Source organism: Lycorma delicatula, chromosome 11 (genome assembly GCF_047948215.1).
Source record: "Lycorma delicatula isolate Av1 chromosome 11, ASM4794821v1, whole genome shotgun sequence".
Lineage (NCBI taxonomy): Eukaryota > Metazoa > Arthropoda > Insecta > Hemiptera > Fulgoridae > Lycorma > Lycorma delicatula.
Window position 1 is genome coordinate 32330438 of NC_134465.1, and position 18074 is coordinate 32348511.

General features: G+C 30.4%; 1 protein-coding gene across 1 annotated transcript in view; it reads right to left on the reverse strand.

Annotated features, from left to right (window-relative positions):
• toy (paired box 6 protein twin of eyeless) overlaps positions 1–18074 on the reverse strand; it is a 146652-nt gene that overhangs the window by 6537 nt on the left and 122041 nt on the right. Inside the window, exon 6 of the mRNA XM_075378567.1 lies at positions 8358–8584. Coding sequence (XP_075234682.1) covers positions 8358–8584 — 227 coding nt within the window. The remainder of the gene's footprint in view (positions 1–8357; positions 8585–18074) is intronic.

Below are 18074 nucleotides of genomic sequence, written 5' to 3' on the forward strand. Positions count from 1 at the left end.
CGGAAATATCGTTTTTGACCATCCCTGAATCCATTTTGACTAGTTTCGGTGTGATGTCTGTATGTACGTATGTATGTCTGTATGTGATGTACGTATGTATCTCGCATAATTCAAAAACGATTAGCCGTAGGATGTTGAAATTTTGGATTTAGGACTGTTGTAATATCTAGTTGTGCATATCTCCTTTTGATTACAATCGACTGAATCAAAAGGGTTCAAAAAAGCTCAAAATCGCCAAAAAGTTTGATTTGTAACTTTTTTTTAACAGCAGTATAAACCCTCATTGAGAGCTTTTGAACGATGATCATAAATGGTTCTTAGTTTCATTGGTTCCAGAATTATAGCGAAATGAAATTTTAATTAATTAATTAATGAAATATATGGATCTTATAAGGGGAATCAGACTTCATCTTTTTTTTTCTTTTAATTTAAATATATTGATTTATTGATAATTATTAACCTCTAATTGTAAAAAAAAATAATAATTCAATACTAACAATAACAAAAAAATATGGAAAAATATCAGAAGTTATTAATGAAATAAAATGTTATGTAATTTCATTTAAAAAGAACTTGTATATGTAATTTAATAGGCGTACAAGGAAGTCATATGGTCTCCACATCAATTTTTTTTAAAAGTAACTTTTTTAAATAAGATTATTTTTTTACTATTTAGTACGAATCATTTTGTTATTTTTTATTTTTATTTTTATTTTTTTTAAAGAAATGCAGGCTTGAATTTTTTTATTATTAAGTAAATTTCATAAGAAAGATACGTATTTTAATGGGTACTATGATTCAACTTCCGGAAAATTTCGACACCCAAATTTCTTCGCGTTTCACACCCCCCAAACCCCAAAACCACTCAGTTCAAAGGTTTATATATACATTTATAACACGATAACTGCTGTAATTTTCCGTCAATCACTTTCAAATTTATACATAAAATATAACGACTCATAATCTCGCTCGAGTTTGTTAATGGGCAAAATCGGACCATGAGGGGGGGGGGAGCTTTTTCGAAAAACAAAATATCACTATAACTTTTATATTAAGTAAAATATCGAATTCGTCTTAAGTTACTACTATTTTTTTGATAAGGGCATAAAACTTATTTAAGGAAAGGTTTTTTATATTACCAACCATTGGCCCAGGAGGTGGAAAAAATGGGGTTTCGAAGACAAAAATATCATACCTCCCTTAATAGGCACAGTATCGAATCGGTTTAAAATGGTTGTTAGTCCTTTAAACATTATTAAAAAACCTTTGTCTGAAACAATTTTTGATATTATCAACGCTTACGGCAAGGGACGACCAAAATGTTGCTAGAATCGTAAGAAGTTGGGGGTTGTCGTATGCTGAATATGTGAAACATTTTTCACATGCAACCATTGTCTTATTGAGTAAATTTAAAGTTTTTCTTAAAATTAAAGGTGGAAATCATTTTTATTCCCTACTTAGCACCGATGAAATCTACCTTCGCCTTCCGGTGAGCTAAAAGGGATTTTTTTTTAATTTAGAATGCAATAGTTTTATTTTTTATTTTTTACTCATTGTAAATTTAAAAAAAAACATTATTTTTTATTCGAAACATCTTTTAAAAGTATAAAGTTTTATTAAAAATAAATTTTTAATAAGAATTCAATTTCATCGAGTTAATTTTTCTTCAAAGCTTCTTTCTTTGGAGAGGGAATACGTTTTCTCTTAGTGTTGCGTACAAAAATTTATTTTTTTTTAATTAATCATTAATTTAAATTCTTAGTTGTATGGAAGATTTAATAAAAGAAATAAATCAAATTTACGAATGACTTCAATAAAAACCTATTAATTTGTTAATCAGATTTTATGAATAAACTAATTTGTAAATGAATATTAAAAAAATAATAATAATAAAACGTAGTTAAATTGATTATAGAATTGTTAAATGTCTTTAGGGAATGATAAAATTATTTATTTTTCATTACTGAAATCGTTAATAATTAATTTAACCTTACGTCTAGATTACAATGATTTAATAAAATGACGAAAATGAAAATTGTAAAATTATAACGCAATAAATTAGTAATATTAATGAATCCGATAAAATTGGAGAACTAAATTAATTTTTAATTTAAAAATGCAAATGTTTTTATGGGATGCAGCAATTACAGATTGAAATATATATGAACAGCTAGATTCAACTTGTTTTTATCGGTATATAGAAAGATTATATTTTAATATTTAAAGGATGTGTCAATATATATATATATACACACACACACACACACACACACCATTGATTTATTACTTAAAAATATTTTAAAATAAGTTTACAATGAGTATTTTTAACGTAAAAAATCTGATGTGGACACCACATGACTTTCTTGTACGCCTATTAAATTACATAAACAACCATTATTTTTTATAATGAATAGTACATAAAATTTTCATTATAACTTCTTATATTTTTTCATATCTGTATTTTTTATTGTTATTGTAGAATTAATATTTTTTGTAATTTTTTTTTACAATCGGAGGTTAATAAATAATTAATTATTAAATGAATCAATATATTTAAATTAAAAAAAAAAAAAAAAATTAAGGAGATGAAGCCGGATTCGAACCGATGTGCCTTCCCCTTCTAAGATCCAAATATTTCATTAATTAAAATTTTATTTCGCTATAACTCTGGAATCAATGAAAATAAGTACCACTTATGTTATATCGTTGAATAGCTCTCAATGAGGGCTTATTACTGCAGTTCTATTAAAAAATAGTCCGAAATCTAAATTTTAGTCCCTCTTTGCACAGGAATCAGGGTGAAATCTTTCGCTAACCGTAACTCGCTAACGGAACGTTTCCGGACCCATATTTATATGAATCATTTTAATTATTTTTTCTGGCAGAATGAGCTCAGAAAGCGCCGTTAGTACTACACGAATCACTTTGTATAGTCGAGAAAGTAAAAATAGTTTTATTAATCGTGGCCCGTTGGTATTGATATATAATTTATTTATATAATAGTTTCCAATTACCAACAATTTTTAATCGTACGTTCGAGCGCTTTCGGATTATTAATCCATCCTCAGGAACATTGATGTGTTATTATTACAATTATTTACCTCACTTATCATTAATTTTACTAACTTTAAAAATTAAAAAAAATTAAAGAAAAACAAACCAACATACTTGGCGTTTATAGATCTAGAAAAGGCATTCGATAACGTAGACTGGAATAAAATGTTCAGCATTTTAAAAAAAATTACGGTTCAAATACAGAGATAGAAGAACAATTGCTAACATGTACAGGAACCAAACAGCAGCAGTAAAAATTGAAGAACATAAGAAAGAAGCCGTAATAAGAAAGGGAATCCGACAAGGATGTTCCCTATCTCCGTTACTTTTTAATCTTTACATGGAACTAGCAGTTAATGATGTTAAAGAACAATTTAGATTCGGAGTAACAGTACAAGGTGAAAAGATAAAGATGCTACAATTTGCTGATGATATAGTAATTCTAGCCGAGAGTAAAAAGGATTTAGAAGAAACAATGAACGGCATAGATGAAGTCCTACGCAAGAACTATCGCGTGAAAATAAACAAGAACAAAACAAAAGTAATGAAATGTAGTAGAAATAACAAAGATGGACCACTAAATGTGAAAATAGGAGGAGAAAAGATTATGGAGGTAGAAGAATTTTGTTATTTGGGAAGTAGAATTACTAAAGATGGACGAAGCAGGAGCGATATAAAATGCCGAAGAAATATAATTTGTTTACATCAAAAATTCATTTAAATGTCAGGAAAAGATTTTTGAAAGTGTATGTTTGGAGTGTCGCTTTATATGGAAGTGAAACTTGGACGATGGGAGTATCTGAGAAGAAAAGATTAGAAGCTTTTGAAATGCGGTGCTATAGGAGAATGTTAAAAATCAGACGGGTGTATAAAGTGACAAATGAAGAGGTATTGCGGCAAATAGATGAAGAAAGAAGCATTTGGAAAAATATAGTTAAAAGAAGAGACAGACTTATAGGCCACATACTACGGCATCCTGGAATAGTCGCTTTAATATTGGAAGGACAGGTAGAAGGAAAAAATTGTGTAGGCAGGCCACGTTTGGAATATGTAAAACAAATTGTTAGGGATGTAGGATGTAGAGGGTATACTGAAATGAAACGACTAGCACTAGATAGGGAATCTTGGAGAGCTGCATCAAACCAGTCGAATGACTGAAGTCATAAAAAAAAAACATTCTATATTGTTTATAAATTAGTTTTTTAAGCAAGTCTTAAAATTTTACGTAAAATCTTTTCAAGTATAATTTTTTTGTGGTGTTACATGTTTGTTCGGATGTATGTATTCCTTTTTTATTAAATTTGGTTTGTTTTAATAGATTAATTTTTGTTGTTTTTGTTTTTTTTTTTAAGCAGAATTGGTGAAATCAATTTTTCTAACTGCCGCTTTAAAAATAAAATTCACTAAAATACAATTTTTAATGAAATGTTAAAACATAAAAAAATAATATTTTGATAACACGAATAGGTAATTATAAATTTAAAATTAATTGATGAAATACATTAAAGATACTTTTTAATGTATTTTTTGAGATAAAAATCATTCTTTTTTACATTAGTTTTATTTTTTAATAAAAATCTTATCTTTTCATACTTAAAGTACATCCGGTTTTATATTTTACGGGCGAAATAATTTTACTGCTAATTATTAAGGTAATAGAGGAGAAACAGTTTTTACTTGATTATTTAGTGAAATTTAGATTTATATAAAAATTTTTACGTACAGGAATATATATATATATAAACAGTTAAAACTGTTGGGTGCTGCTGCCTGTACAGTATTAGAATGTAACAATGTCGACTTACAGAATAGGATGCGACATCTCGCGGCAGACTGAACAACTAATCCCGGAAACATTCCCTGGCCATACTCTGTACTACACCAGCATTAAAATAATGGCCCTGGATTATTATCGTTTACCGGTTTTACCAACCCCCTCCACGCCTCTTTTAGTCATCGTCTATCCAACCCCCGTAACCATTTATATTATCCTCTTTTTCTCTCTCCCTTTTTACTACTGCGTGATACAACGTAAACAGTAGCTTTCTTTGTATATTAGTAATACATTCAACTAGATTTTTAATTTTTATGAATTAAACATAATTTTCTCCTAAAAATAATGTTAATAACAGTATCGTATAATTTTACCAAAGTTGATATTAATATCAATTTTTAGTTTTTTAAGCTAATAGGATATTTTCGTTCATTCAAGTTATCTGTCAGTTAAATTATATTATTAAAAAATCTGATGTGTACACCACATAACTTCCTTGTACGGCTATTAAATTACATATATATTTTTTAAAATGAAAAGTATATAAAATTTTATTTCATTTATAACTTCTGATATTTTTTTTATTCTTATTATTGAATTTTTTTTTTATCGTAAAACTTTCTTTACAATCAGAGGTTAATAATTATTTATAAATCAATATATTTAAAATAAAAAAAAAAGTAAAAAATAAGGAAATGAAGTCGCATTCGAACCGATGTGCCTTCTCCTTGTAAGATCCAAATATTTAATTAATTAAAATTTTATTTGGCTACAACTCTTGAATCAATGAAAATAAGCACCACTTATGATATATCGTTGAAAAGCTCTTAATGAGGGCTTATTATTGCAATTAAGAAAAAGTAAATTTTTGGAACACATCTTTTTGAACTTTGGACTTTTTGGTCCAGTCGATTGCAATCAAAAGGAAAGGTACACAACTAGATGTTACAATAGTCCTAAATCCAAAATTTCACCGTTCTACGGCTAATCGTTTTTGAGTTATGCGAGATACATACGTACGTACAGACGTCACGCCAAACTAGTCAAAATGGATTCAAGGATGGTCAAAATGGATATTTCCGTTGAAATCTTAAAAGCGAAATTATTCGCGATCCCAATACGTCGTTTACTTCGTACAAGTAAATAAAAAACGCACAATATGTTCAACAACAAAAGTATCTGGAAATAATTTTGAATGAAAAATTGATATTTAAACTCAGTTAGGTTTCCAACAAAGTTCTAAAGTTCAAATCCTAGTAAAGCCAGTTACTTCTATACGGATTTGAATAGTAGTCTGTGAATAACAGTATTCTTTGGTGTTTTTATCGGCCCATTTTTTAAACACAACAAGGGGCGACCGGTAACCGCATAAAAGGCGTTGCCTCGATCGTACCCGTGTGTCGCGGCGTAGACTATCCAGTCCCATCTGGACCTCCATCGGAGTCCCCCCTGAATCATTAGAGTATCCCAATCTCCTCTTCCGGACGGCCGAGATACCCCTCTACAGGAGGGCTACCCTTCCCATTCCTAACCTATCTGTGGTCCGGGTATACACCCCACGCATCCCGCCCCCAACGCTCCTTCCCCTCATACCTCAAGGTTCCTTTTTGCGTCATCGGAACGCTCAGACCCAGCCACTCTTGCGTGTGACCGAGCTCAGACGCCCTCAACAAAAAAGGCTGCTTCCCTGGTCATAGAAGCGGTTCTGCGCTTCGACCCGGCTTCCGGAATTTTTTTAATTCTCGTCCTTTCTCTTTGGTGTTTGGGTTTGAATTAACTACACGTCTCAGGAATGGTAAAACTGAAATTGTACAGGCGTACATTTACACTCATACATATTATCTTCATTCATCCTCTGAAGTAATACTGTACGGTAGTTCCGAAGGCTAAACAGGAAAAGAAAAGGTTTCCAAGAGATGTTGAATTAATTTATGAAAGTTGTTAAGGTATAGTAATTGAATTTTTTTATCTTAAAAAGTTCGTTAAATCACTAGGTTTAACCAAAAAAATAACCGTAAGGAACAGGATAAGACAAGTCTCTTTTAGGTAGAATGGTCATTTTTCATATAAAAATTTTACTTTCCCATCTAGATACGCTAGGGCACATGCGGTTTTTAACCGGATCTTGACGTTTTGACATCTAAGTAACCCGAAAAACCGAATGGAAATTTTCCGGATATTAATGTTCGTATATACGTGTTTTTGGTGTTGGTCTCTAAATTACTTTATATCTCCACAACTACTGCAACGATTTTTACCAAACTGGGTCAGATTACTTTTATATATAGAGCATTGATACTATTAAATTTTCAACCTAAAAGGTCAAGAGGGTGAGGCTGTAAGGCAAGGCCATCCTCAGCTATCTCGAGATTTTGCCTGATTAAATTCATATTTTTCTTAGGCACATTTGTTGACGATTAAAAAATAACATAATTTACAAAAAAAATTTCAGAATCGCTCATCCACCACAAAAAATGTTGTTGTAGTCGTCTATGTTGTGACGTCACAGGGCCACGGTAGAATTAAATAAGTGAATAATATTTAAAGTGTAAAAACTTAACTCGGTCTGGCTGGGTCTCAAACACGATCGCCCGGTTGAATCGGTATCTGGTGCGTTAAGCCTCAGGGCTACATCAGTCTTCCGACCGTACAAGCGAAGTTTGTTTTATACAAGTTGTGAAATTACATTAGTTTACTTAGTGCCGACCGTCGCCGCTAGTACCGCCACACCGGCGCGAATTAAATACGGTATGTGCGCGCGCTTTATTAGAATCGTTGAATTAAATAAACGAAAAATACTATATTTCAATAAAATGATAAATATTTTAATTTAACTTGTGTGTCTAAGCAGTACATCAGAAATAACTATTGTCAAAGATTTTCTAAATATAAAGAAGAAAATCTAGTTAACTCGGTATATACGTAAATATACCCTCCTCAAACGAAAATTTATCTGATAATTTTGAATTTTAATTATATTTTATGTCGGATTGATAAGGGTGTGCCTCGGGGAAACGTGATTTGTTCTCATGGTTTTTTTTTTTGAGAAAAAATTTTAACTTACCGAATTTATTAGGTGATTTTTAAAAAACTAACAATAATATTTTTGTTTCTAGTAATACAATATTTCTTTTTTGGTTTCTAAACACCCCAATTTTCCATATCGATAAATTTGAGATGAATAGACATCCATTATCTTAAATGACTATTAAGAGAAATAAATATTTTTAGGCGGTAATTTTTGCTTATACAACGATTTCTCTGTGGTCAGATCATTGTTTATCGCTAACTACTCCTTTTTTTATCCTGGATTATGAATTCACCTTTTGGAATGATCTAGGAACTATTTGATAATCGAGATGGGTGACATAATAAGCTTAATTAATTAGTCTGGTGCTTAATGGGTAATTCTAACCCCCCTAATCATTCATTCATACGTAAATTTATCAACAAGCCAAAACAGAAAAATTATTTGTTTCTATTTTATATTTAACGATAATGTAAGAATTAGATTAAAATTTCTACTTACTTGTATGTATCAGCTATTGTCGGCATCGGTTGTGGTATAGAATACATTGAATTGAATGTAGTATTTGTCGGTAATCTAGGTGGTCCCGAAGGAGGACTTGATGCGGCTGATCCGTGTGTGCCACTATCACCTGCACCACTTGCAGCACCTCCACCGCTACTACCTCTTCTTTGATTTCTCAATTTTTCTTCTCGTCTCCATTTCGCTCGTCTGTTACTAAACCATACCTGAAATTATAATGACGTTTTATCATAATAATAATAATAATTATAATAATAACAAAATTAATATTATTTTAAAATACGTTTTAGTGGAAGCAGTTGGCGGCTCGCGTATAGGCACTGTGGAACTGCAGCAACCCCTATTTCCACTTGATATTATCGATAAAATTTAATACGAGTCCTGTTTTCTTTTAATCTTTATTTATACTTGTACAATATATAATCCTTAAGTTTAATGTCAGTAGCCATCCCCCGGTTTATAAAAATATAAAGAAATCTTTGTATGGAACTGTGCGCTTCACAGTTCTAGCGGCGTGGTGTTTGGCTGTTGTGCGCATGCTCAACAGGAAGTTTCACGCGAGGGAGAGAGAGCACTGTAGCTTCCGCAGTGCCGACCCTCGTGTGATGTTGGAAGATAGTTTTTTTTTTACTCCGCGTGTGTACGGAACGTTCCTTGTTCGTTCCCTTTTCTAGTTTAGTCGGTGAAAAGAATATGAAAGTTTAGTTTAATTATTTTTTCAGTAGTGATCAGAAGATGGCGAAAAGCAAGGTTTCTTTCATTGCCAAATCTGTCCAAAAATACGCTGGAAGGGCGAAAGAGAAGGTAACTAGTAGAAACTAATTATGTATTTGTTTCTGTGTACATAGCAATTTAAATAAAGCACCGTTGTACTATATTGTGTTTTTAAGCTCTTGATAACTACTCTTGATAATATCTGTCTTATAAAGTTGAAAATTTAATACATTTCAATGGTCTTAACTTAACGGGCAAAAGTAAATTCAGTTCAGAAAAACAAGCAACGGAAAATCATACTAACAAATAATATTTTCCCATACTGAAATGGGAGCTGTACAGTACTCTTTGTATAGATTTCTATAACGTAGTTATTTCATTTATTTTTTTGGTTTAAATTATTTTTAAAAGTTACAATGCTGGAATATCAATTATAACATAATAATATTTTTACTTTCATGAAGCATATATGTTGTTATATCAATAACCGGAAAGGTTATCGGTCAAAAAAAGAATCTTAAAAATTTGTATTTTTTAAAGTCTTGTGCCTTAAGGAAATATTTAAAAAAATATATTTAAATAAATAGTAAATAATTCGAGAAAAATGGTTTTATTCCAGGGTTACCAAGTCCAAAAAATCTGTATTTGTCAGATAGAAGTTTGTACGTATGTATGTTGGCCTGTATTCGGTATTACAACTTTGGAATCCGTTGACCGATTTTCTTAAAACTTGATAGATAGTTCTTCGTGAGAGGGGGCGGGTCGAAATAATGTATTAAATTTTTACAAAAAGATTGGAAAAAGGAGAACGGTATTTCATCCGAAATAAAATTTCTAATCTTTAGTAAGGAGCATATTTTTAAAAAACTTTTTCCTTACAAAATTTTTTTTATCAAGATCACAAATTATCAAAATTATATAAAATATTTTTACCCCTCTCAAAAAAAGGAATTTATATATTTTTATTTTTTGAACTAATTATATCATGCTTCTGAGAAAAAAAGAGAGTTTTTGAATCTATATTTTCTACACCAATAGGCCTTTAAAATATTGTACATTTTTTCAACCATCCCACTCCAATGGTATTTGTAAACAAAAAATATTTTTTTAATTCATATTAAATTTGAATCTATATCGAAAGTTACCCATTGCATTTAAAATGTAAATATCTACTTTTTTGAAAGCCCTTAACTCTTTAGTACTTCTTTAAAAAAAAATAATTAGCTAAAAATTTTCACCCCTTCATACAAATCAAAAATGTAAAACTGAAAAAACTGTCAACACGTAGGACTTTCCCGTCACGCGGTTACAACCACGTTCCGGTAAATTCCTATAACTGTGAATTATTTCTGATGCAAGGCTCACACACACATACACAAATATAATTAAAAATATTTATCTTTTTATTTAAATATAATATGTTTTTATTTAATTCAATGATTATAACTAAACCGCACGCGTATACCGTATTTAATTCACGCGGGTGTGGCGGTACTTATGGTGAAGATCAGTACTAAATAAACTAATGTAATTTCACAACTTACATAAAATAAATTTCGCTTGTACGATCGGATTGGTGCCTAGCCGCGTGGCTTAACGCACTAGGTACCGAATTAACCGGACGATCGAGTTTCAGACCCAGCCAGATCGAGTTACTTTTTTACACTTTAAATATATTATTTATTTCTACCGTTCACTTGTGACGTCACAACATAATATTTGACTACAACAGGAGTTTTTGGGGTGGGAGTTCGATTTTGAAAAAAATCTTTTTTTTGCAAATATTGTTATTTTTTAATTAAAAAATTTGCCTAAAAACATATGACCTTATTAGTCAAAATCTCAAGATACTGAGAGTGGCTTTGCTCCACATCCTCAGTCTCTTGACCTTTTAAGTTGAAAATTTAATAGCATAAATGCCCCGTATATAGAAGTAATCTGACCAAGTTTTGTTAAAATAAGTCCTGTAGTTCTGGAAATATAAAATTATTTAGAGGCCAATACCGAACACACACATGTACATACGAACATCAGGAAAATTTCCAAACGGTTTTCCGAGTTCGTTAATTGTCAAAACGTCAAAATCCGGTGAGAACCGCGTTTGCCCAAATTGGATCGATTACATTACTTTCCCTTTTAGAGTAATAGCTCTGCTATAGCGCTATCTAGACGGGAAAGTAAAAATATCTATAAAATGATATATCTAACAATATATATAATAATATAAAAATATATAAAATAATAAATATCTAAAAATATTTATCTGCTTTACTGTTAGTTATCGTAAATTTTTTTTTATTTGTTTAACCTACGAGACCACCGTTAGGTATTGCTTCAGAGAATGAGATGAATGATTTGTAGCGTGTGTGAAAATTCCATGTCTGACCGGGATTCGAACCCAGGACCTCCGGATAAAAGGCCGAGACACTACCGCTCGCGCCACATAGGCCGACAAAATGTTTGAAAAAGAAGAGGAACACAAAACAATACTCCTTTCGTTAAACTTTCATTAAATGTTCCAGAAATATAGAAATAATCAGTTTTTCCTGTTTATTAATTTGAATATTTATCATAAAATTATAAATAATATTTTTACAAAAAATGTGGAAAAAGATTTCATAATTTTGTTTATTATTTTTTTCCTTCAATAAAAAGGAATACTCGCCGGGTTGGTCTTAGTAATAAAACTCAGTCATCGTAAATCAGCTGATTTCGAAGTCAAGAGTTCTCGGGTCGAATCCTGATTAAATTAATTGCCTTTATATGAATTTAGATCGTGGATACCGGTGTTCTTTGGTAGAAAGATTTCAATTAACCGCACGTCTCAGGTAAGATCGTCCTGAGTCTGTACAATATTACACCTAATTCATACGTCAGGAACAAAGTACGCGACTGCCTTCGGGCCTGGAATCCAGAAGGCTGTTATAGGATATTTTAAAACTTCCGGAATATTTATATAAGAATAAAAAGGAATTAATTTATTATAAATATACAAGTAGAGCTTAAAATGATTTAATAGAAAAGTGGATTGCATAATTTGACCGGCGTAGCCGGGAAAGGTTTTTTAATTATTTGAAAATCTTAAATGATTAATTATAATCTATGATAAATGATCTATGTAATATACTTATATAAAATATGAAGAAAATCATTAGTTCCTTAATGTAATTACAAGAGATGTTAAGCGATCGTAATACATGGTTATTGACGTAAGTGTTAAAAATTTAATGTATTATTAATATTAAAAAAAATCTGATGTGGACACCACACGACTTCGTATACACATTTTTTTTTAAACGAAAAGTATATAAAATTTTATTTCATTAATAACTTTTAATATTTTTTCTTTTTTTTTGTTGTTATTGAATTATTATTTATCGTAAAAATTATATTACAATCAGAGGTTAATAATTATTAATAAATCAGTATATTTAAATTAAAAAAAAAGGAAACGAAGTCGGATTTGAACCGATGTGCCTTCCCCTTGTAAAATCAAAATATTTCATTCATTAAAATTTTATTTGGCTGTAACTCTGGAACCAATGAAAATAAGTACCAGTTATTTATCGTTGAAAAGCTTTCAATGAGGGCTTATTACTGCAGTTAAGAAAAAAATCCAAAATCCAAATTTGTTTTGGATTTTGGGATTTTTAATGACACTTTTGGTCCAGTCGATTGTATTCAAAAGGGAAGGAGCACAACTAAATGTTACAAAAATCCTAAATCCAAAATTTTAACATCCTACGGCTATTCGTTTTTTAGTTATGCGAGATAAATACGCACGTATAGACGTCACGCAGAACCTAATCAAAATGGATTCAGGAATGGTCAAAATATTTCCGTTGAAATCTGAAAAAAGAAATTTTTCGCGATCACACTACTCCTTTATTTCGTACAAGGAAGTAAAAAGAAAAAAACTTTTTATGATATTCTCACACCTGATGGATCGTGATCGATCCCCGTTCAAAGAATTTAACAACTTAATATTATACAATTAAATTTATATGTACCGAAAAAAAAGCATTTACGTGTTTATATTTTAAATAAATTTAGAAATGTTTATATATTTTAGTTACTATAAAATGATAGATTTTAGGATATAGCCTACAGCATATTTAAGTTAATTAAATAACCAATCAAACGTATAGCCTTTTTTTTAGAAAAAAAAGTCAATACTTTAACAAACATTTTCCAGTATAAATTAATGAATATATATCTATTTAAAAAACAGAAATCTATGAAAAAGATTTACTTTTATTTTATATTTGATTTGGTTTGTATATTTACGGTAATTAAACAAAAAAAAAGTACAAAAATAAAGCAAATAAAACTTTAGAGTATATTTATATATGAATCCTTCTGTATTCTTTTCTACTCATTTATTAATGCATTAATCTCTCTTTTTTTATTTCAATATCCATCCATTTTTCTTTTAATAATATAACTCTTATAAGTTATAGCATATTTATATTGGTTTTACATGTTATAATATAAATATTACAAAAGCCTTATATATATATATATATATATATATATATATATATAGTGTGCGTGTGTGTGTGTATATGTAATATAAATAATTGTACAGATATTTTTAGTCAGATAGAAGGGAAAATAAACAAGCAAATATTAGTTGATATTTTCTATCGTATAGATCGGCTTTCGAACTAAATATACACGGATGGTATATACATATATATTTATCTGATGGTAGTAGGGAAAAGAGTAGGCAGTGTAAAAGATGTTGAAGATATTCCTGAATCCATCGTCCATTTTCTATGTATGAAGTGATAGGAAGATTCGGGAAAATTGGGGGAAGGATGATACCAATGGGAAGGGAGGTGGTATAAGAGAAAGGGAATGGGTTAAAAGTGGATTTTATTTGGGCAGAGCAAACAGGGACTGTTGACGCATGTTTTCAAGGCTCGTTGCGTTGTTGGACCTCCTTCTTGTATGTATTGATTTTGCCTAAGTGCCTCTCTGCTTCTATCCTTCCTAGTTGTTCTTCTTCTTCTTCTTCATCTCTTTCTGTCTGCCTCGCTCAGTCAATCTCTCCCTTTCTATTCTCCTATGGTACTGCTTCTACTTCTGTTGGCTTCCTCATCTGTTCATCTTCTTCTTCTTCTTCTTCTTCTTGTAACCTGACAGCGGCTGCTGCTTTTGCTGTTACTATGAATCCGAATATCCATTTCTATATTGATGAATATTTTTTTGTCTTCTTATTATAGTATTTTACTCCTTTAAATTAATTTTTAATTATTATTTTATTTAAAGTCGGATTAATATGATATAACTTACATTTTAAGTTACTTCATCATGAAATAAAATATCTTTTAATTTATAAATATACAGAAAAAAAATAGGGGACTTAATCCGTTAAAGAAGATTACAGTTTTATGTACATTTATGCAGAATGAACAACCAAAGATTGACCAAACAAATATTTAATTTCTATATAAACAGAGCCACCAAAGAACAACCGGTTTATAGAAATAGAAACAGATTTAACAACATTAAACGTTTCTAAGGAAGTATGTAAAGACAGATATAAATTTAGAAAAGTGACTCGAGAATCATAAGTTTCCAGAGAGAAAGAAAAAGGAGAAGGTAAAACCTGAACAGATGGACAGAAAAAAGGAGTCAACAGGACAAAAGAATGATTGCATGATCTCTCTCCAAATGTTGCGGGACGCCTCTTGGGTGCACCCTAATAAATATGTGACGAAATTTCTTTTCGGCCGTGGTGCTTTTAGGGATAGACTGTAGAATTTCGGCCTGGTAGATTCTGGGATGTGTTCTGTGTGGACAATTGGACGACACCTACCATGTCCTTTATGAGTGCTCAAATTAGGAGTTAATGCGTGCGGAGACCATCTGTCGGCCTGATCTTATCGGGTCGGCGTTGAATCTCCGTGTAAACTGGAGGAGCCAGGCCGAATGAGCAAACACACCGGGTTCGTCTAATGGTGAACGCGTCTTCCCAAATCAGCTGATTTGGAAGTCGAGAGTTCAGCGTTCAAGTCCTAGTAAAGCCAGTTATTTTTACACGGATTTGAATACTAGATCTTGGATGCCGGTGTTCTTTGGTGGTTGGGTTTCAATTAACCACACATCTCAGGAATGGTGAATTTGAGACTGTACAAGACTACATTTCATTTACACTCATACATATCATCCTCATCTATCCTGTGAAGTATTATCTGAAATGTAATTACCGGAGGCTAAACAAGAAAAAGAAAGAAAGGCCGAATGAGCAATAGTGTGGAGAGTTTGTTGTGTAGTGTACTTAGTAAAGGAAAGGATTGCTGAAGGGATCTAGAGCTCTGCTTGGATTTCTCTTTTATTCTATTTTTGTTGATGTTTTATTTTATAAATTATGTTTTCGTTGTTGTTCTTGTCCTTGTTTAGTTTTGTTTCAATGTTACTGTGTTGTTATTGTTCCATGTAAAAATTTTATGTTTCGTGTTATGTTTTAAACTCGCTTTTAACTTCTACGGGTAGGTAGTTTAATTCCTTTGTTAGTTAGCTATTTTCAGTCTTGATAACACTCGGTGAGATGTGTAAAATTGTTTTGAGTTCATTAATTAGTAGTACACCGTTGAGAATGTCACCCGTGGCGTTCGCATCGGTGGCATCCTGGCCGAGGCGGACTGGAATATATCAAAAGCCGAGATTTCAAAGATGACCTCCGGTAAAGCCCATAAGGGCTCGGAATGAAGGAGATGGCGGAGGGTGTCTTCCCTTACGGGGTTAGGGCAAAAGAATGGAAACCTTTAAGGAAAAGAAAAAAAAAGGTGAAAACTATGCTAACGTGATCCGTAGTGGTCGGAGCGAAAAGGAAAAACATTTATAATTATAAACCGATTAAATCCATTTATAACATTTTCCAAAAAAAAAATTAGAAACTATACTGGTTTAACAAAATTTAAAAAAAATATACAGTTTAGGGTAGTTTTTGGTAAATTTTTCTAGTTTTTATGAAATAAATGGAATTTTTTGTAAATAAATATTCTTTTTTTTATAAATAAAATGTTTAATGGTCGAATAAATGCTATGTCTGTTTCATATATTTGAATCTGATAAAAAGTTTTGGTATCATTATACATTGGATTTAAAATTTAAAAAAATATATATATATATGTATAAAACTGAATGTTTGTCCCGTATGAGTTTCTATACCATTCATCCGATTGCAATAAAACTTTGGTGAGTTGTGGCCGTCAAGGTTTCTGAATTTGTTTGGACCCGCTAGGTGGCGATGGGATCAAGATATTTCGGAAAATTGTATTTATGGTCCGAATCGGCTCGTATTCAGAATATATATTTGTTACATGAAAAGAAAAATTTTTGCAAAAACTATACCCGCATGGCGCCAGAGATATTTACAAAACAAATATACAAACAGACTTTCTACTTCTATATATATAAAAAAGGCAATGTTCGTATGTGTGTTTGTTGTAGATTAAAAAACTACTGGACCGATTTACGCGCGGGTTTTTGCAAAGTGGTCCACGTTGTCCGGAGAAGGTTTAAAGTTATTGAAATCATCGATCTGATCAATAGAAAGAAAGTTAGGGGTATTTTGAACCGACTACTATGTTTAGAAAGTATGTTGAATTAAATCCGATAGGTAGTGCTGTTGTTTTTCCACTTGGATTTATTTACATTCTGACTTTATTTATAAAGTGAAAGGAAAAAGTTCCGTAATGTTCAGTTTTTTAATGTTTTATCAGACTTTCAATTGTGTTCATTTAATCTATATATATATATATATATATATATATATATATATATGTTAACATATATATATATATATATATATATATATATATATATATGTTAACATATATATTTATTAATATATATGTTAACTTAAATGTAATTTATTTAAGTTTATTTTCCTCTTGATTGGATAGAATTAAATATAATAAAAAGACTTATTTTACTTAAAAATATTAATTAATTAATTTCTTGGGTTAACCAATCAAAATTACACAAACTTATAAATTCAATACACAACGTTTCACTTTTCTTTTTTTTCTCGTACGTACTAGTATTCGAGAGAGAGAGAGAGAGAGAGAGAGAGAGAGAGAGAGAGAGAGAGAAAGAGAGAGTGAGAGAGAGAGAGAGAGAGAGAGTGAGAGAGAGAGAGAATTTAAAACCAACAAAAAATACTTTAAGTGTAAATAAAACTTTCTAAAATGTATCATTCTTTTACTTAAGATTAATTTTTTTTTTTTAAATTTCAACAAAATATTTCTAATTACCAAAATCTGTAACGGAAAAATTATTTTACAAATTTTGAAATAATTTTGATAAACGAAATAATTTTTTATCGACCTTTCTAAGAAAAGTCCAGAATTATTTTCGGTCGCATGGTGGGATTACGGGCTGAAATTGAATTTTCTTTACGTTTTGAGGTATGAGGAGTACGAAAATACCATTCACTTAAAATTGCGTTTTTCTTTTATATATATATATATATATAAGTATATTTTAAGGTTTTCAAACATGACAACGTTTGTAAAATATAATATTAAACACAGCTTACCAATATATTATTTGATTTCCTCAAACATTTTTGGCTATTCTACCACTTCAGAAGGAATTTATGATAATTTAGATTTAAAATATGTAAAAAAATTTGATATGAACACCATATAACTTCCTTGTACGCCTATTAAATAACATATACACATTTTAAAAAATGAAAAGTACATGAAATTTTACTTCATTAGTAACTTCTGATATTTTTTCATATATTCTTTTTTTATTGTTATTATGGAATTATTATTTATTGTAAAGATTTTTTTACAATCAGAGGTTAATAATTATTATTAAATCAATATAGTTAAATTAAAAAAAAAGTTAAAAAAAAAGGATGAAGTCGGATTCGAACCGAAGTGCTTTTCCCTTGTAAGATCCAAATATTTCATTAATTAAAACTTTATTTGGCTATAACTCTGGAACCGATGAAAATAA